Source organism: Sebastes fasciatus, chromosome 11 (genome assembly GCF_043250625.1).
Source record: "Sebastes fasciatus isolate fSebFas1 chromosome 11, fSebFas1.pri, whole genome shotgun sequence".
Taxonomy (NCBI): domain Eukaryota; kingdom Metazoa; phylum Chordata; class Actinopteri; order Perciformes; family Sebastidae; genus Sebastes; species Sebastes fasciatus.
In genome coordinates, this window is record NC_133805.1 from 12260473 (window position 1) to 12279483 (window position 19011).

The 19011-nt window shown below is 38.5% G+C and overlaps 4 protein-coding genes and 4 non-coding genes across 9 annotated transcripts in view; 1 reads left to right on the top strand and 7 right to left on the bottom strand.

Moving 5' to 3' along the window:
• The window catches only part of LOC141776868 (phosphatidylinositol 4,5-bisphosphate 3-kinase catalytic subunit alpha isoform), a 172516-nt gene that overhangs the window by 76037 nt on the left and 77468 nt on the right, over window positions 1-19011 (bottom strand). The window lies entirely within an intron of this gene.
• Window positions 1531-7484, bottom strand: eif4a2 (eukaryotic translation initiation factor 4A2). The gene is made up of 11 exons (XM_074650687.1): window positions 7345-7484; window positions 6128-6185; window positions 5885-6017; window positions 5453-5592; window positions 4871-5039; window positions 4661-4770; window positions 4191-4334; window positions 3664-3801; window positions 3449-3538; window positions 3080-3159; window positions 1531-2302 (listed from the first exon to the last, which is right to left on the bottom strand). The coding sequence occupies exons 1-11, from the start codon at window positions 7371-7373 to the stop codon at window positions 2158-2160; spliced, it is 1236 nt and encodes a 411-aa protein (XP_074506788.1). The 5' UTR covers window positions 7374-7484; the 3' UTR covers window positions 1531-2157.
• Window positions 3929-4113, bottom strand: LOC141777830 (small nucleolar RNA SNORA81). Its single transcript, XR_012595993.1, has one exon. It is a non-coding gene; the product is annotated as a small nucleolar RNA SNORA81 (small nucleolar RNA).
• LOC141777831 (small nucleolar RNA SNORA81) lies at window positions 4423-4604 on the bottom strand. Its single transcript, XR_012595994.1, has one exon. It is a non-coding gene; the product is annotated as a small nucleolar RNA SNORA81 (small nucleolar RNA).
• LOC141777832 (small nucleolar RNA SNORD2) lies at window positions 5146-5219 on the bottom strand. The gene has a single exon (XR_012595996.1). It is a non-coding gene; the product is annotated as a small nucleolar RNA SNORD2 (small nucleolar RNA).
• LOC141777834 (small nucleolar RNA SNORD2) lies at window positions 5767-5840 on the bottom strand. Its single transcript, XR_012595998.1, has one exon. It is a non-coding gene; the product is annotated as a small nucleolar RNA SNORD2 (small nucleolar RNA).
• setd9 (SET domain containing 9) lies at window positions 10431-11970 on the bottom strand. Of its 2 annotated transcripts, none has more exons than XM_074650688.1 (2): window positions 11901-11970; window positions 10431-11534 (listed from the first exon to the last, which is right to left on the bottom strand). In XM_074650688.1, exons 1-2 carry the CDS (start codon window positions 11939-11941, stop codon window positions 10592-10594), a joined length of 984 nt encoding a protein of 327 aa, XP_074506789.1. In that variant the 5' UTR covers window positions 11942-11970; the 3' UTR covers window positions 10431-10591. The 2 variants fall into 2 exon arrangements, with proteins under 2 accessions (XP_074506789.1, XP_074506790.1); XM_074650689.1 differs by lacking the exon at window positions 11901-11970 and having other exon boundaries at window positions 10431-11117; window positions 11204-11441.
• Window positions 12272-17815, top strand: dcun1d1 (DCN1, defective in cullin neddylation 1, domain containing 1 (S. cerevisiae)). The gene is made up of 7 exons (XM_074650690.1): window positions 12272-12398; window positions 14168-14381; window positions 15193-15361; window positions 16480-16610; window positions 16686-16768; window positions 16864-16960; window positions 17180-17815. Exons 1-7 carry the CDS (start codon window positions 12396-12398, stop codon window positions 17254-17256), a joined length of 774 nt encoding a protein of 257 aa, XP_074506791.1. The 5' UTR covers window positions 12272-12395; the 3' UTR covers window positions 17257-17815.

Genomic DNA, 19011 nt, shown 5'->3' on the forward strand with positions numbered 1-19011 from the left:
CAACAAAGGAGACAATCCCAGCTGATGTTGGGCGAAGGCTGAATGTAAACATGAATGTAGTAAATGTCTATGCATAATGAGAAGTAATATATGTGTGTATGAGTATGTGTTTGTAAACAGGAATGTAGTATACGCATAATGAGAGGTAATAAATATATGTATACACAAAGATGTAAAGTTTGTAAAACACTAAGTATATAGAGGTAAAGTGAGTGTCATCTCTGTGAATTGAACTTTGAGCTACTTCTTGTGAAGTGTGAACTTGCACAACTCTTAATAGGAATGATGTCTTTTGCTTGATGACTCTTGATAACTGCATTTATATGAATTTATCAATTGCAGATACTTTCAACTGTGTATATAGAATTTTTGGAAGATTTTACAAGTATGTTTTAAAATAAAAGGTAAGTTGTTGACATTACGCAGTATAAAGTGTAATATTTCTTTGACTGATGTCACAATATTTCCCATTAGATTTTAAATCTGACCCAATAAACTGTGGTATGGTCTTACACATCGCTTGCCAGTAGGTGGTGCGGTGTCACAAATCTTCCATAACAGCCAGTGATTCTCTCTGCTGCTTCAACACAGCCTGTTAACCCTCGTACCTCACTATAGGGACTTTCATTTTTGGTTGTGTTAATGTATGGAATACATTTTGGCAAAGGGTGCGAGTTCTTTTTTTCTATTTGGGAAATTCAACCTCCGCTCCTACTATAAGTCTATAATAAACCGTGTAGCCAAAATACAGACGGAGACTTGAGGACAAAAATGTCCCCTTTGAAACACATTAAAACTAGTTTTTGATCCCACAGCCATTACAGCATAAAATCATATCATGCTTTTAATCTAAAGCCCAGACTACTATTCTACAAACCATTTCCTGGTTTCCACTACTCGGGTTGTTGCTGCTTCTTTATGGAGCACTGCAGTGTTTGATGCAATGCATCAAAACCAATGCTGTTGCTTAATCATCGACATATCCCAGAGTAAACGGTGAAAAAAACATTTAGTATACAGTAAAAAATTTTCTTCATTATTTGCATTTAAAAGCAGTAAATTTAGAAAACTAATCAACATGGTAGTTTGTCAGAACTGAAGTTGGTTAAAATATTCAACTGATGGTGGAAAATCATATTTATGCAGATTTTTTAATAGTAATTTTGTCATAAAAATGCATCAAAACCATTTTTGCTAATCATTGACACCCCAGACTGAAAAAAACGAATCTCCATAGAATTTTGTATACAGAAAATTAAATGCGTTTTTCCAACCTCCACAACGGTAGCATTGGTAGTGATGATCAGGACTGAAATTTGATGAAACAAATTTAATGGAAAAATGTTATGGCAGAGGACAAAAAAAATAGCCAAAAGATCAGAGCAACTTTTTTGTTTAGTATTTATATGCCAATTACTTGATTTCACCATCCAGCAAGTTCACGCAAGTGTTCGCCCAAATACAACAGAAATAACTCTTCACATTAAATACATATTTAGCAAACAAAAGTAGGACTCCGTAACAGACAAGTGTACTCACAGCAATTTTTAGTTTATTAAGACATTCATATAATTCTGGGAAGGAGACAATCTGGGTAGCAATATACTCTAGTAAGGGTAAAATCATATGTCGGTAAAATACGGCCGACCAGTGAGGGATTATGACAGAGCAAGTGGGATAAAATAAAAAAGTACATTTAAATAAACATTCACAAAAGATAATAAAAAGCAAGTGAAACCTCAATAAAACATAACATGTGCCTCTATTAAGCGGTCCCACAATACACCACACATATGTTAGCATAGCATAATTTGCAGACTTTATACAGCACTTATACCTTTTAGTCCACAAGTAAGTTACTAAATGGTGGAGCACATCAAATACACACATCTTAATCGAACATGGAAAGTAATACCTGATAAGAACCTTTAAGTTTACAGACCCCATGGCTTTGTAGCGCCAACCAGCCACCTGTCAAGGTTAGATACTACAACTGTCCGAGAGGGACCACCATAGAAGTCACCTCGCTTTTAACACATACCAAAATTCAGATCCAAGGTTTAGCATTGAGAAGTTTTTTTCCCCTCGAATAATATAAGCACAAATGCAAGTGGACGATCGCTATCACTGCATTTAAAAAAATGATAATCTCAGGTCTCAAATCAGGTCAGCCACATTCATGGGCATCTCCTCCACAGTAGTATTGTAAAACGTCTCGATATCCCGAAGAATCCTCTTGTCCTCCTCAGTGACGAAGTTGATAGCAACTCCTTTTCTGCCAAAACGGCCACCACGACCAATTCTGGAGAGAGTAAAGATCAGCCAACTTAGACTTACACAGGAAACTTTGAGGTGCACATACTGGTGCAATCATCACCGCTCGATCCAACAACAAAAAACAACTAACAAGCTGTGTTGCATTTTAGTTAGGGTTGTACCAAATGCCTTTTGTTCCCCTTTACAGTCAAAGCTACTCTTGAGGTTTTCAAATGTTCTTAGTCATATTTTATAACGTCACCCTAAAGCGAAAAAAAACAAAACTCAAAGGGATTCATCAGGTTAAATTAGCACTTTATTAATTTAAACTCTTAAATGAATAGTTTTGTTTGTTGCTAGACCGCCCTGTTAATACAGGTGCCGCCCTTTGGTACGGTGAGCAGGAGAGCAAACATTTTTTTTTTACTGCAGTGAATGTTTTTGAATAGACTAAACGCCAACAAATATGGATTGAAGCAGGATATTTTGTTAGATAAACATGTTGTTTTTTTTCCAATAAATGCTGACTTTTGGACTCAACGCTCTAGAGTTATTGGAAATGTTTGGATAACACAAGTCAGAAACAATCCTACGTGAGTGATAAAAAAAAAAAAAGGTGCTTGCATGCTCTGGTGAGGACAAAATATGTCTTTATAATAAATAAATAGTTTTATATACAGACTTTTGTATAACTTATCCAGTAAGTGTGTTATGATTATAGTTAATACATGTGCAAATCTAATTTTGACAACCTTAGAGCAGAGTAAATCCTAGTGCGCCTGCTGTGATCTTTGAAACCACTGCAATATATGATGCAACTTACCTATGAATGTAGTTCTCTCGGTTAGTAGGAAGGTCATAGTTAATGACCAGGGAAACCTGCTGGACGTCAATGCCACGAGCCTGAGGAGCAAAGAAAAAAGGCTTTTCAAATTACATCCAAATCTAAAGAGACATATGGCTAAAACAGTGTGCGCGTTTGTTGCTCGTTTATAAGTAACAGACTTCTACAGTCGAAGAATCCATTGTGGAGAACGAGCCATAATCTCCCAAAAGTTTTGACTGCTTGGCCATTTTAGGACTGTTGCAGGATTAAAAACATTTGGGGTTTTAACTTCATAACTGATCATCTGACATTTTTTTATATATTGCCCATCACATCTCCCCTCCCCCAATTACAAGTCATACTAACCAGAAGATCAGTAGTGATCAACACTCTGCTTGAGCCAGACCTGAACTCCCTCATAATCACATCACGCTCCTTCTGGTCCATATCACCATGCTGTAAATTAAGAATTAGTTTAGTTAGGAAAATGTGCAGCGTTAATACTGATGTAATACTGATGTAAAACTGCATCGGTCTGACAGAACAGTTGTAGAGCCGAGCAGGCAGAGAACAGATCCTACCAGAGCAGAAACAGTGAAGTCTCTTGCATGCATCTTCTCGGTCAACCAGTCGACTTTTCTCCTGGTGTTGAGGAAAATGACAGCCTGGGTGATTGTCAGCGTCTCGTACAGATCACACAGGGTGTCCAGCTTCCACTCCTGGAGGCATTCATGAAAAACAGAAGTTATGCCAACTGAACAAGGTTAGGCTGACAAGTCATAATGCAAGTGTGCTTATCAAATATATATTAAACTCCATATTACAAGGAAAAAAAAGGAGCAGCTAATGTGTAACACAGGATCTTGAGACAAAGGACACTGGACATTAAGAAAGAGGTCCCCCCAGAGCCTCATTTCCAATACTGTGCCTTTAATCTCCTTCCCTGGTGTACCCATGCTTACACGGCCACATGAGCTAAACCGGTGAGGCTTGGCTCCTGCAGTTTTAGCAGGGTGCTTTAAAGAGAAGGGAGATTTGACATTCCTAACAGTGAGAAGCAGCTTGTTGAAAAGTTACCAGCTAGAGAGTTATGGATAAGTAAACCCACCTCTCGCTCCACATTTATGTAGAACTGCTTGATACCCTCGAGGGTAAGCTCTTCTTTCTTCACCAAGATGCGAATGGGATCTCGCATGAACTTCTTGGTCACCTCCAACACGTCAGCTGGCATGGTGGCAGAGAGCAGGACCACCTGTAGAAGACACATTACATGCTACCATGAGACACTTGTGATAAGTCACAACTTGGTGCAGTGTAAAGTCAAAAGTAAATATTTAAATGCATGTGACACTGCACCTTGAGACAGAGGCCAATGAACATTAAGAAAGAGGTTCGACCACATCTCATTTTCAGTACAGTGGCTAATAATCTCCTTCCACGCAATACTCTGCTACCATTATTGCATGAAACAGATAAAATCTGGATCACACAATTATAGCAGACTTCTGTTAATGCAGAAGGGTTCCATATTTTACATTTCAACTGTCACTGTTGTGCTTGTATCCAAAAGGTTCTTACTTGAATGTTTGTGCTTTGCTTCTGGAAGATCTCATAGATTTGATCTTTGAAGCCTCGGCTCAACATCTCATCAGCTTCATCCAGAACAAACATCTTGATCTGTCTTGCAGCTGAACAGAAACATGGCATTGAAAGTCAAGCTTTTATTTGTCAAATGAGTCACAGCTGTTTGAGAATGCTTTTCTGCTGATCAGGACCAGTTTTACTTACACAGATGTCCCCTAGTAAGCATGTCATACACGCGTCCTGGTGTACCCACCACTATGTGAGGGGATTCGGCCGTGAGCTTCTGTATTTCACCACGGAGATCAGTCCCTCCGATGCAGGCATGGCAGGCTGCCCCCATGTAGTCACCCAGAGCCAGAATGACCTTCTGGATCTAATGACAGGAGCAAAAAAAAAAAAAAACACAATGCAACTTCAGATTAATGTGTGGTACAGGTGGCATGACAAGACATTTCAAAAGTGTGTGGAATAACTGTTCAAAGTGATCAGTAAAATACAAGAAATATCGATCATTAGAATCAGTCCCGAAAGATGGTATGCCATCATATCACCCAGTTTTCCACAGCAACATGTAAATATTTCAACCACAATCAATGAAGCCAGATTTTAGACCAATGCAGCCATGGACAAAGACTACACCAATCCTAAAAGGATACTGCGTTTCACAATTTCAGAATTTTGAAAAGTTTTGAAAAAAGGGTACCTTCGAAATTGAATCAGTGTCCTCAATATGCTGTATAGGTCTGAGATACGGTTGAGGTCACTGTGACCTCAGAAACAGCATACCTGCTGTGCCAGCTCTCTGGTGGGAGCCAACACCAGAGCCTGAGTCTCCATCGTACCAATTTCCAGTTGCTGCAAGATAGAGATGGCAAACGTGGCCGTCTTGCCAGTGCCCGACTGGGCCTGGGCAATGACATCATAGCCTAATGGCAAGGGGACAAATATTATTTACAGCAAGAAAAAGATTTCTTCCAACTCAAATCATTTAAGACTGAGAATTGTGCGTTCAAGTTTCTATGCAAGAAATCTGACAAGTTTGATTGCCTCCCTGCAGTTAACAAGAACTTTTTGATATGGTTACAAAAAGTAACAGTATTGAGTGATCAGTAAGAAAATATGTTATCACCATTATTGGGTAAGTCCCGAAAGATGGAAAAGCATCACTTCACTCAAACATAATTGAATCCACTTATCAGTTAAATATAGTTTCCGTACCTTTGATGCAAGGTATGATTGCCCTTTGCTGAATGGCAGATGGCTTTTCAAAACCATATGCATATATTCCCCTGAGAAGAGTCTCCTTCAGGTTCATATCATCAAAGTTGTCCGTGATCTCGTTCCAGTTGCTCTGAAGTATATAAAAAAATAGCTCGTGAGTGCAAGTACACCAAATCCATGCTGAATGTGTAATTTCAGAAGTAAAAAAAGGTGACTAATGTCACTTTATCGTGTACTTACCTCGATGACACCATCAGGCTCCATTCCATCTGGCCCCCCATGGTCTCTATCTTTTGAGCTGTGGAAGAAAAGTGACATATTTAACTTTACACCAACTTACAATAATAATAATCAACATCACAAATGGAACCAGATGTATAGAGGGTACTGCTCCCCAAGTGCTCCACTGACAGACTCAGGAAATCCTTTGTCCCCTGAGCCACCAAACTGTACAACACCTCTTTAAGGGGTGGGGGTGGGGAAGGAGGACGGTCTGCAGGACAGAATGCACTATACTCATTTTTAACAGTCTCTTCTGCACTATATTCACTTTTTTAAGTCGTCTATCACAGCTGTTACCCTGCACTTTATTCAGTTTAATTTATCTCCATATATATATATATATAGATATAGTACTACTAACTTTTTACTAACATGTTTTGCACTATGGAACTGTGATGCTTGAAACTTGAATTTCCCCTCGGGATCAATAAAGTTACTATCTATCTAAACGAATACTTAAAAAAAGGCAACTACAAGTAGTCTTTCTAACCACGTATCATATGTTAAAAAGCTCTTAATTTAAAAACCCACCTATTATTTAATTTAAAGCGATTAAAAGATATAAACTACGTCAGTATGTTGTAGTGAGCAGGTATCACTGGGTTACGCCCAGACTAGTGTCTCATTACAGAGTCCGGTGCACTGCTGGGCAGCACGTGTCCAACTCCACGAGTAACGTTAAGGTCTTCAAGTAACTAACCCCTCAAAAAAAAAAAAATACTGCTTATGTAACCTGGAAAGGTGTCAGACCGGTTCACCCCACTGGTGATGGGGATTCATGTCAATTTGATGTTGGGCCTGTGGTGCCAGCGGTGGTTTCTGCTGACATACTAGAGGCCGAGCTGCAGCCTGAACCCGACCATTACCTCAAAACCACCAGGCAAAACAGCGCAAAGTTGTTTAAAGAATACAACCTGGTTTAAATGAAATGCAACATAAAGCACTTTTCCACGTGGCTAGTAACGGAAGTTTGAAAATGCGGTGTAGCTAGCATGGTAAGCTAACGCTCCAAAGCCAACCGTTAGCGCGCTCACAGCGGTTGGGGCCTAAACTAGCTATAACGTTAAATTATAAATAATTCCGTATTATACGGAGTACACACAGCTATGGCACGTTTAAGTACATATAAGTTTATAATATTGTGTTAAAAAAGGGATAAAATGTGTGTTTTTTACCTGTTGTAATCAGCAGAATCGCTAGACATGATCCGTTCCCAACTTCAGCATGCGACTGGAAAGATCGCTGATGGCGATGCCAACTGCCTTTATGGCATCGGATGTATGTTTTTATGCAGCCGGACTACTTTCACTGAGGGACTAAAATGCTCAGTTTCGTTGACAATATATAGTCTCAGTTGACTGACTTAATGTTTGGATGATAATAAAGTGTATTCAATAACTAAAATACAAATGTACACTTCAATAATCAGATAAAAGTGTGAAAATCAATCCGAACTATATTTCTCGGCGGAAGGATATTGCAGTAAGAAGTAGTGCTTGGGCTGCTACGGTGTCCCTGATAGGACAAAATTCATCCTGACAAGTTTGCGCAACATCTGTGGTGAGGAGGGTTCGTGTGAGGCTGATGCAGGAAGAAAGAGTTTATGAAATAGACTACAATTAATGTATATTAGATGAAAAATTACGGAGATCGTGCAATACAATTAATGAAAGAAAAAGAATAAAGGACAAATTGAAAGAGATTTACTTAAAACATCATCATGGAACCATGTTTCATTGGCTGGAAGTTTAGGGAGGCAATGCAGCAGTGAATGCAGTATTTTACATTCTCCATTCTTAAATAATCACATATTCTATCAAATTTGGCAACTTAAGTTTCAAGTTTCAGTTTCAAGTTTAGTTGTCATATGCATTTAAAAGTACAGTGTACAGTGAAATGCAATGACATGCATTTTACCCTGGCCCTCTCTCAGCCCTTAAAATCTATAAATAGTACAGTTGATAAATACTACAAAAAATAAGACAATACCTGAGAATAAAATTAAAATTACTTTGTGCAATATTAGATAGCAGTGAGTGAGCTAACTATGAATCACAACTGCTTATCAAAATTGCAGGATGCTTAATACCCTTTCTTTCAGATAATAACATAATTTTGGAGACCGGTTTTAAAACAGTAAATGACAAGTAAACAACTCCTCTCATATCTAACTGGGTTGTGTACTGACAGAAGTGGAGCAGAGAGAATCCTGGTATTGTTGCACATCCTCAAGCAAACCTGATTGGACAGACAAACTTGTCTCACCAGTCTTTATGTGACACAATTTTGGCAAGGTTTCCTTGTTGACACCAGACATGATATTGTAATCTTCCACTATTGGACTTGATTAACTCCCAATTGACATAAAAGAGCTTCTGCTCTGCTTTCTCTCATTTTCACACTAATCCTCATTACACTATAACAACATGATGTATAATAGGCCTACTCTTCTTGTGTTTCCCTGTTCTCCAACTTCCAGCCATCTGTGTGTCTGGGGCCTCACCCCTGTTGCCATCGTTTGGTATTTTGAAAGAGTCGGCTTCTGAATTACTCATAATACTTGCAGGACCTGCACCCTCTTCTGTTTAAGAACCCATTTAACAGTGGGTGCATGTGTCTGCAGATTTTCCTTTATACATATTTAATTAGCATTGTTGGAGGGAGCTAAACAACTGCTTGTAATTTTTGTGCATTTGATAATAAATAACTAAGAAACTTGAAACTAGTACATATTTTTAAATGTATAAAATAAAATACTTTGGTATATTTTGCTGATAATTTGCCATTTAACATTTTGAATGCCGAACCTTTACTGGTAATGGGGTACTTTCAAATTGCAGTATTTTTACTTAGGTAAAGGACTTGAATACCTCTTCCACCACTCAGGGGCGTGTCCAGGGAGCGGCCTCGGGTGGCCATCCCTGACACCTGATTGGCCACCTAGGTGCAACCCGATTATCCTAAACAATGATTGGCTATCTGCCCAGTCAGAGGCAGGACCTTAGTTTAAACACAGGAATGTAAGAAGCTGTAAGATACTGTAATGTTAGTAATTAAATTAAATAGAGGTCAACTGATAGTGGAGTTTTATAATAACGATAGTTTGGTGCAAGAAAAAGACGATTAATCTTGCGATATCACCCCACGTGAAAAAAAGGAAAATCAACACTGTCATAAATGAGCAAATCTTAGCTATAACAGAGAGAAATGTAGCCTACTTTTATGTAGGCTATTCAATATATATTAAAATATACATGCATGATTTAAATTGCACTTTAATAATGATTTTTATTTATTTAAAGTGATACTGCAGTTGTTTTCTTAAGATTGCTGTTCCAATAAAACCTTTCAGATTAAGTTAATTTTCCTAAAGTTAGAAACAAATGATTATCATCGCAGAAGCTTTCTGGCCTATATTTAGAGAAAAATGCTTAAACATTATATAATTCAGCAGACACAACTCAAGTAGCATCAAAGAAGCTACAATAATAATCTTATATAAAAAGTGAATTACTCCTTTATCACAGTTTGTGGCATGACGTGCTTTACTCCTGCAGCAGCCCTGTCAGCTACTTTTGCATACAATGTTGCATTTTTTTGTCACTCTAAATTTAATCGTTACTAAGAGAATATCCTGAAGTGTAATTTCATGGATTACATTGTAACAGAACATCCTGAATTGTGATTTGGTGGATTACATCATTGGAATATGTTCTATTTATTTATTTACAATTGGCGATGCGCTGTTCTGTAGTTTATGACTGACCAGGATTACTTCTGTTGCGCGTCCCGTTACACTGTTAAATGCCACTCTTACCATTAATGTTCAAATCGTGCATATTCCCAGGGTAAAGAGGATGCTAAAATGTGCAATTTAATTTCATGAATGGCTAGTTACATGGCTGGATTATTTGGAAGAAAAAATGAAAAATTGACTGGTGGAGGCTGCGCAGCCATCGGGAGTCCAGTTCTGCAGATAGTAATAGTTTGTAAAACGCCCTATCGGTCGACTTCTAAAAGTTGATATGAATGGAGGAGACAAAAAAAATGTATACTATACATATAGGTTAATGCTATTCTGACCCTGCACAAATCAGTGGCCAACTTGGGCCACACCAGTGAAAAAAGTCTGGACACGCCACTGCCACCACTGTGCAGGTATGGAACATGCAGGTCCTATGTGGCCTGTATATTCCTACAATACCCTTCAACACTGTCAAATAAGAGCAGTTTGTTTTCTTGCATATTACAGTAATCAATACAAGACATGATTTGCATTTATTGCAGTGCAATACTGAGTGTACAAAGAGAGAACATTATTTTTCCCATAGGAAGACAGACAATGATATTGTTTGAATTTTAAAAAATGTATATTTTCTTCAGTTCTGACACCAAAGCAGAACAGCAGATTGTACTTTGACTCTAATGCACAATGGTGAAGTAGTTGGAGAAGAGTTCCTCCCCTGCTGCAATGTCTCTGAGTGATACAAGGACAACACAGCGTAGAGGCCTCTGTTGTGTGTCAAGGCTGTAGTTGACATTAGGCAGATACTGGCGGAGCTGGATGGGAAATTTGCCCGGCACGTCATACTCCTGGTAGCACACGTTGGCGGGCGACTCGTTGGAGCAGTTGTTCACGTACTGACCAACAGCAAGTGGGTTCTGTGGACTGGAGGTCAGCCAGCTGGTGTCACTCATCATGAAAGGCCCCATTCTGTCCCTGCCACTGCATGACTTGAACACCATTTTGGAGATGCCTTTATCATTTCCATCAACCAAGACACCATCAATGCACCTGAATACAAAAGGGTTTCTGATGGACTGGAGGAGAATTGGCTCATAGGCTTGGTAGACTGTTCCAGGGTACATGGCCACTGTAGCTCCTTTGAGTACACATCCTCTGGTGACAAACACTCCAGTTCCTGCTGAGGGCAAAGTGCTGAGTTTCCTGTCAATGCAGAATCCCAGAGACTGTAACATGGCATCATCTCCACTCCCTGGATTTCCTCCATACTGGTCTTCTTCACTTGTTACCTGTGTGTGAGTTTGAGCTGCTCGGAGCTCCCCATGATGACTCCTCCCGAGCAGAAGTCTGAAGAGCCGCAGCAGGCTTTGAGAAACCTCCTCATCTGGGACCAGCTTGTCTTTGGAGCGCTCCGTCACCTTCCGCAGAGTTTTCTCATTTTTAGACAGGTTCAGTACAACCCAAGGTACAAACCTGTGTCTGTACGACTTCCATTTGCTCTGAAATCTTTTTACAGCTGCTCTAAACATCCAGATCGACGTCTGATCACGCGTCTGATAGGTTTGGACATGGAGGAAGGAGCTTATGTTCATGAATTCTTGAGTCACTTCCGACAAGTTGCTTCAAAATAAAAGAGCACACTTGTTATTATATCCAAATTCATCTCAGAACTCTCAAACTTTAATAAAGTCTTATTTCACTTTACAATACAATTATATAATGTGTTAGGTAATGACTAGAAAATCAAAGAATTTGATGACATAAATAGATAGATAGATATATAGATAGATGATGGATGGATGGATGGATGGATGGATGGATGGATGAATGGATAGATAGATAGACAGGACTATTAAAAAAGTGAATATAGTGAGGAAGAGACTGTTAAAAATGAGTATAGTGCAGGGTAACTCCAGTAGCTTAGTCTATGAACGTGTAATTTCAGAAGTAAAAAAAGTGACTAATGTCACTTTATCGTGTACTTACCTCGATGACACCATCAGGCTCCATTCCATCTGCCCCCCCATGGTCTCTGTCTTTTGAGCTGTGTAAGAAAAGTGACATATTTAACTTGACATCAACTTTATTTTTATTTATTTATTTATTTGCACATATATAAAACTGCACAAAATCCAGTCAATGAAAAAAATAAAACAAGAAATGTGTCAGGAGAGGTCAAGAAGCCACAGGCTTATACAAAGGACCTCCACCCCAAACCCCAGGAGAAAAAAAAAACAACAACAAAAAAAATCTTACCTAACATAATTTTAAAAATACAACAAAAGCTAAACAACAAAAAGAAGTACACAAAATGTGCAGAAAATTAATTCTAGGATATGGCATAATCAAAGAGGGACCAATTTTATGCTTTTATTTTGTAACACACGATGCTTCAACCGGAAGTACTTGTTACGTAACTGGTGAAGCTTTACACGCATTAGCCAGCTGGATGGGCGGAAAGGGAGTCGGGCAAAGACAAACATGGTGAGAAATGGTAGTTTTACACTCATGGAACCGTGATGCAAATATAAACAGTGCTCGCAAACATAAACTATTACTTTGGAGTGACTGATATAGTTAAAAAAGATGCGATAATGACCTTATATTTCCTTTATATCATGAAAACAAACGATGTTAGCATTAAGCTAACTAGCTCACTAGTTAGCTAGCTAAGCTTGCTAGCTTTTAAGCCAACTGACAAACAACACAATTAGCTAACATTACACACACTGCAGCAGATATGTGTTTGTTGTTGACAGGATGGTTATGACTTAGCTTGCTTGTTCAATGTTCATCATAAATGTAAAGATATGTAAAGATAGTAGCCAGCCAGTCAACACATTGCAGGTCGGTGTCTGCTGTCAGGAGGAGGAGAGCATGTTGTTGCTAGTTAGCTGTTTTTTAAAATGTGTGAACCATTCAGTTCTGTGTTTATCCTCCATATGAGAACTGTAAACATGCACTATCTGCAACCATCTAGGACTCTAACCACTGGTGCACTTTACACTTACTTTACACTATACATCCTATATACCACTTTATAGACTGCACATATGTACATATTACATTTATTTATTGCACAAACTACATTCATTTATTGACGCACTGCACACACTATGTTCACCCATTCACTCTGTATCTTTTATATCTCTATTATTGTTTTTATAATTTGTGTATACCTTTATACATCTCCTGTGTTTCACTCTGTTTGCTGATGTTGCTGCTTTGACACCTGCATTTCCCTCCAGGGGTTAATAAAGGTTCATCTTATCTTATCTTATCTAGCCCAATGTTACCCCTTCGTCGTTATTTTGAGAAATGTTGGATTGTAAGAGTCATGGCAGTTGAAAAATGCAGCTTTTAGACAACTACTAAATATGGTTGATTTCTCTATTGCTGTTCTTTACTTTAGTGTATAACACAATTACAAAGACAGCCTACTATCACCTGAAGTATATAGCAAGAATTAGAGGACTGATGTCTCAGTCGGATTTGGAAAAACTAGTCCATGCATTTATCTTCAGCCGACTTGACTACTGTAAAGGCATCTTTACTGGTCTTCCTAAAAAATGGATCAGACAGCTGCTGCTAGAGTCCTCACTAAGACCAAGAAAGTGGATCATATCAGTCCAGTTCTGAGGTCTCTACACTGGCTCCCTGTCTCTCAGAGAATTGATTTCAAAATACTCCTGCTGGTTTACAAAGCACTAAATGGTTTAGGGCCAAAATACATTTCTGAACTTCTGCTATGTTATGAACCATCCAGACCTCTCAGGTCATCTGGATCAGGTCTGCTTAGTGTCCCCCAGAGTCAGAACCAAACATGCATAAGCAGCGTTCAGTTTTCATGCACCAAATATTTGGAACAAGCTCCCAGAAACCTGTAGGACCAACTCCAACTCTGAGTTCTTTTAAATTGAAAGCTTAAAACTTTTCGGTTTGCTGCTGCCTTTTATTAAACTAGATAATGATCTTATACTGCACTAGAGCCTTTACTCTTGTGTGTTATATTCTATTTTAGCTTCGATCCTAGCTTTCATTTTTAGCTTGTTTTTATTTTCTAATATTTAATGTTTTTATAACTGTTTTAATGATGTCTTAATGTTCTTTTGCATTTTGTCACAATGTTCTTGAATGTTTATGTGAAGCACTTCGAATTGCCCTTTTGCTGAAATGTGCTATACAAATAAAGCTGCCTTTCCTTGCCTATATGTGTGTTATTGCAACAAGTGTTTTTCTATGGTTTGTTGCAGAACAAGCTGAAGTCCTCACAGAAGGATAAAGTTCGTCAGTTCATGATTTTCACACAATCCAATGAGAAGACCGCACTGACCTGTCTGTCACAGAATGACTGGAAACTAGATGTTGCCACTGACAAGTTTTTCCAGAATCCAGAGCCCTATGTTTCAAATCTAAAGGGGGCCTTAGACAAGAAGAGGCTCGATCAGCTGTACAACAGATATAGAGGTATGGAAAGCCTTTTTAATATATATTTTTTTTATAGTATAAGATAATATATTTATAATAGTATACAATAGTAAATGTTATTTTCAGCTTGTTACAGATGTTATAGACCAGGGGTTTGCAACCTGCGGCTCTCTAGCCCCTCTCCATTGGCTCCCTTTGGATTTTTAAAAATGGAAATGAATAACTGTTTTTTGTTTATCATTGTTGTAGGTCTATGGTACGATGGTACAATTGAGTATCAGGGCCACGTTGAGGGAACAAAATGAATCTGAGATTTTGAGAATAAAGTCATAGGTTTACGAGAATAAAGTCATAGGTTTACGAGAATAAAGTCATAGGTTTACGAGAATAAAGTCATAGGTTTACGAGAATAAAGTCATAGGTTTACGAGAAAAAAAGTTGTAATATGAGAATAAAGTAGTAATTTTACGTGTTTTCTTTTTTTCTGGTAAAGTTATGACTTTATTCTGGAAATCTCAGAATTTTTTCCCTCAATGTGGCCCTAATACTCCGTAGTACATTTGCACTTTGGCCCTCACTATATTAGACTTATATACTATATACTTAGACTATAAACTGTGTTACCATCATCACAATAATCAAATGTTTTGCGGCTCCAGACAGATTTTTTTTTAAAATTTTGCCTAGAATGGCTCTTTTGATAGTAGAGGTTGCTGACCCCTGTTATAGACAGTGAAGGAATAAATCACACAGTGCAACACTGAACATTTTGAGTGTTGTTAATTGAAAAAAAAATCCATTTGGCTGTGAAGTAATTGATCGAAGCACTATTCACACTTTTTATACTTAGATCCCCATGATGACAACAAGATCGGCATTGATGGAATCCAACAGTTCTGTGACGACCTGGCTCTGGACCCAGCCAGTATAAGTGTCCTCCTCATAGCCTGGAAGTTCAGGGCAGCAACACAGTGCGAGTTTTCAAAACAGGAGTTCATGGATGGCATGGCAGAACAGGGGTGAGAATGTATTTTTCAAATGGTACAAACAATCCTGATACTCCTTCTCGGTACTCTGCAAAGTGGACTTTATCATCAAACTCACAGAGTCACTATGCTTTACATAATATTCTATGTACACATACATTACAGGGTGCCACAAAACATGCTCATCAGTATAGAGGTTAGGGATGTCATGGTACCAGAAATCTAGTATTCGATACCAATACCAGTGAATTTCCACGATTCTTGATACCAAATTCAATACCACGGTAAAAAAACAACAATAAATCCCATGTAATTTAACACGCACTCATTCATTAAAAACATCTGAACATTACAAAAAACAGAGGCATATAGCCTTTAAGTAATAAATAAAAAGAATTTACCAATTTTGTTCATTTTGGCATATCAGTGGCATGTTATCAATGTTAATCAATTGTCAGACGACGGACACTACATACTGACCGTGAATGCATCTGGTCCGTCAGCCCATAGTAGCAGGAGTAGGAGCAGAAGGCAGAGGATTTGTTGTCGAAGCGAAAAGCAAACGCACCGATATTTCACGTTTAATCCCAATGCTATAAGGGAACCATAATGTTAATGAGGTAATCGCCGTGAGGTGGATGAAGCCGTCACAGGCGGTGTGCACGGAGCAGCGGCGCCAAGTTGACCCCCGCAGCAAAAGCGCTACCAGAGAGGCCAGACACACCGCCACCCGACGGTACAGATCAGAGTCAGCGCTCTGCACATGTTGACCGTAATCTTTCTTGTAAAATGTCCGGTGTAATCAGTAACACCGGTGTTGTCACAAGTTTATTAACCGGTGGAAAATTTTTTCTTACTGTCACATTACTACTAATGACCGTTACAGGCATCGTACGGTACCTTCGGTACTGTAGAAAAAGAGTACTGTCACTTTTTTAGAATTTGGGCATCGACTTGGTACCGAAGTATCGTTTCTCGTGACATCCCTAATCATTATAGAGGTTCTCGGCTTTGTTTGGAAGATGTCAAATATAAACCAAAATACTTAATTGAGTTTACACGCAGATGCATCTTATGAAATGCTTAGTTTTACAACAAACAAAGACAAATGTACTTTTCTTTACACAACGGTCTGCTTTGTGTTTCCCCAGGTGTGACAGCATAGACAAGCTAAAAGCTCAGCTGCCGAAGATGGATCAAGAGTTAAAGGACCAAGGGAAATTTAAGGACTTTTACCAGTTTACATTTAATTTTGCAAAGAATCCTGGCCAGAAAGGTTTGGGTAAGAAACTTTTAATGCTTATCATCATCAACTGTTTGTTGAACATATGTTGACCTATTTCTGGTTCTCTCACAGATTTAGAAATGGCAATTGCATATTGGAATTTAGTACTGGCTGGAAAATTCAAGTTCCTGGACTTGTGGAACAAATTTTTAGTTGTAAGTTGATAATCACACTCAAGATTACTCTAAAAATGCAAATATTGTTAATTCTCATTAACTTTTTTTTCAACTTTGCCCTACGTCTTTTGCAGGAGCACCACAAAAGATCAATTCCTAAGGACACTTGGAACCTCTTACTAGACTTCAGCACAATGATCACAGATGACATGTCGAATTATGATGAGGAAGGTTTGTACAGACACTCAGCTGAAAGTGAACCCATTTATCACTGTGTGCATGCAAACGCCCATTACCTGTAATTGTTCCTTTACAACCCATTAGATTAAGTGGCTCTACTGGCTTCACACCGTATTAGAATATCAGTTCAGTCCAGGTTTTAGTCCATAATCATGTATTCATCCATGTGCAGTCAATTCATTTAATTTGTTTTGTTTGTTTGTTCAACAGGCGCATGGCCTGTCCTTATCGACGACTTTGTGGAGTTTGCACGACCACACATCGGGACCAGAAGCACGGCAGTTTAAGAGCTGCTCTCACTAAAGGAACATCCGTGAGAGTTTTCTAAAAACCGGAGAGCGCAGTGAACGGAGGACAAGGGGACCGCACTGAGCTGAGAACTATGTTGCCTTTTCAACCCTCAGGACTGAAATATTTTACACAGCAGAGACTTTATATATGTGTGTGTGTATTTACATATATAAAAAAAGGCATATCTCTTTGTCGGTCAACTTGTGGTGGTTTGGAACTTTTATCTAAAGTATTGGGCTTTTTGTGTGCGCTCAAGCCAACGAGAGAGGAGTCACCATCTTGGCCCACACGGTTCATTGATGTGGTTGGGCTCCGCTCAAAAGCAGGTAGATAGACACACTTTTGAATTGTAATCTAAACACGAGGGTTCGCGAGGGGGTGTCGTTCTTTAAATATTGAATTTTAATACTCGTGTGCATTCCTGATTTTGTTTTATGATACATTTGTGCGACAAGTCAGTATAAAACATTGATTGTAATTTTTTAAGCATAATGCTGTTTGTTTAAACACAAATGTCTAAAGATAAAATAAATGTTTCAATTTGGTATCTTTAAAGCTGCCAAGTTTCTGTGTGTTTCTGTATAAAAAAAGAAAGTCATGTAGAAGTCATCCTCAGTAACCCCTGGTTAGTGAATACTTTAGATTATGATTTAGGGCCTGTATGAATTCTTAAATAAATCATAAGAATGTTTTGAGTTAAATTATGTCAAGGGCCAACCCGAATGCTTCGAAGCTTCGACCGTTGTCATGATAATCGACCTCCAAATCAGTAATCGAATGCTTCGTTTTTGTTTGTTTTTTATGTAAGTATGTAATTATAATGTATGAATCCCAAAATAGCCCATGAAAGAAGGAATAATCCCACAACATTATTCATATCCTACATGAATTATTATTAGTTATTCTCACACGGATATCGCTGTTAGTTGTGTGTAGAGGTGCGTGTGTTTACAGTAGTGCAGTGAAGGCACTGAAACGGGGGGAAGGAGACAGACAGACAAAAGAACATGAACACGAAGCTTCAAAGCCCAAAAAATGGTATTCAGGACAGCCTTAATTATGTCCAATGCAATAAAAAATGGAAGACTTCTTTGTCCCTTTCACTGCAATACAAATGCTTTTCTCTGAATGACTTAGTAGAGTTCATGGTTTATGATTGGCAAACTTGGAGAAGTCTGTATAACTTATGTATAAGAAAAAAATCGGGAGCTGCAAAACATTTGAGCATTGTGATGAAGGTACCACAGTTTATAGTATACTGGAAAAAAAAGGTTCGGAAACTTGTGTTTGGTGGATTATTTCTCTGTTGTTACAATGCTAGTTGTCATTGTATTTTACATCGTTGGAAAGCCTGTTTATTTACCTTCGCAATGATGTCCAACTTGTAAGGATCATGCAATTGTGGGATGAGCAGCACAGCTGATTATGTGGGTAGCGCCCAAGAAAAATTTGCTGTTTACCATTGGCAGAGCATTTTGGCAAATTTTTCTTGGGCGCTACCCACATAATCAGCTGTGCTGCTCATCCCACAAATGCATGATCCTTACAAGTTGGACATCATTGTGAAGGTAAATAAACAGGCTTTCCAACTATGTAAAATACAATGACCATTAGCATTGTAACAACAGAGAAATAATCCACCAAACATAAGTTTCCGAACTCTCTTTTTCCAGTTTAGTATATAAGTCTAATGCACTGAGGGCCCAAGTGCAAATGTACTACGGACTATTAGGGCCACATTGGGAGCAAAA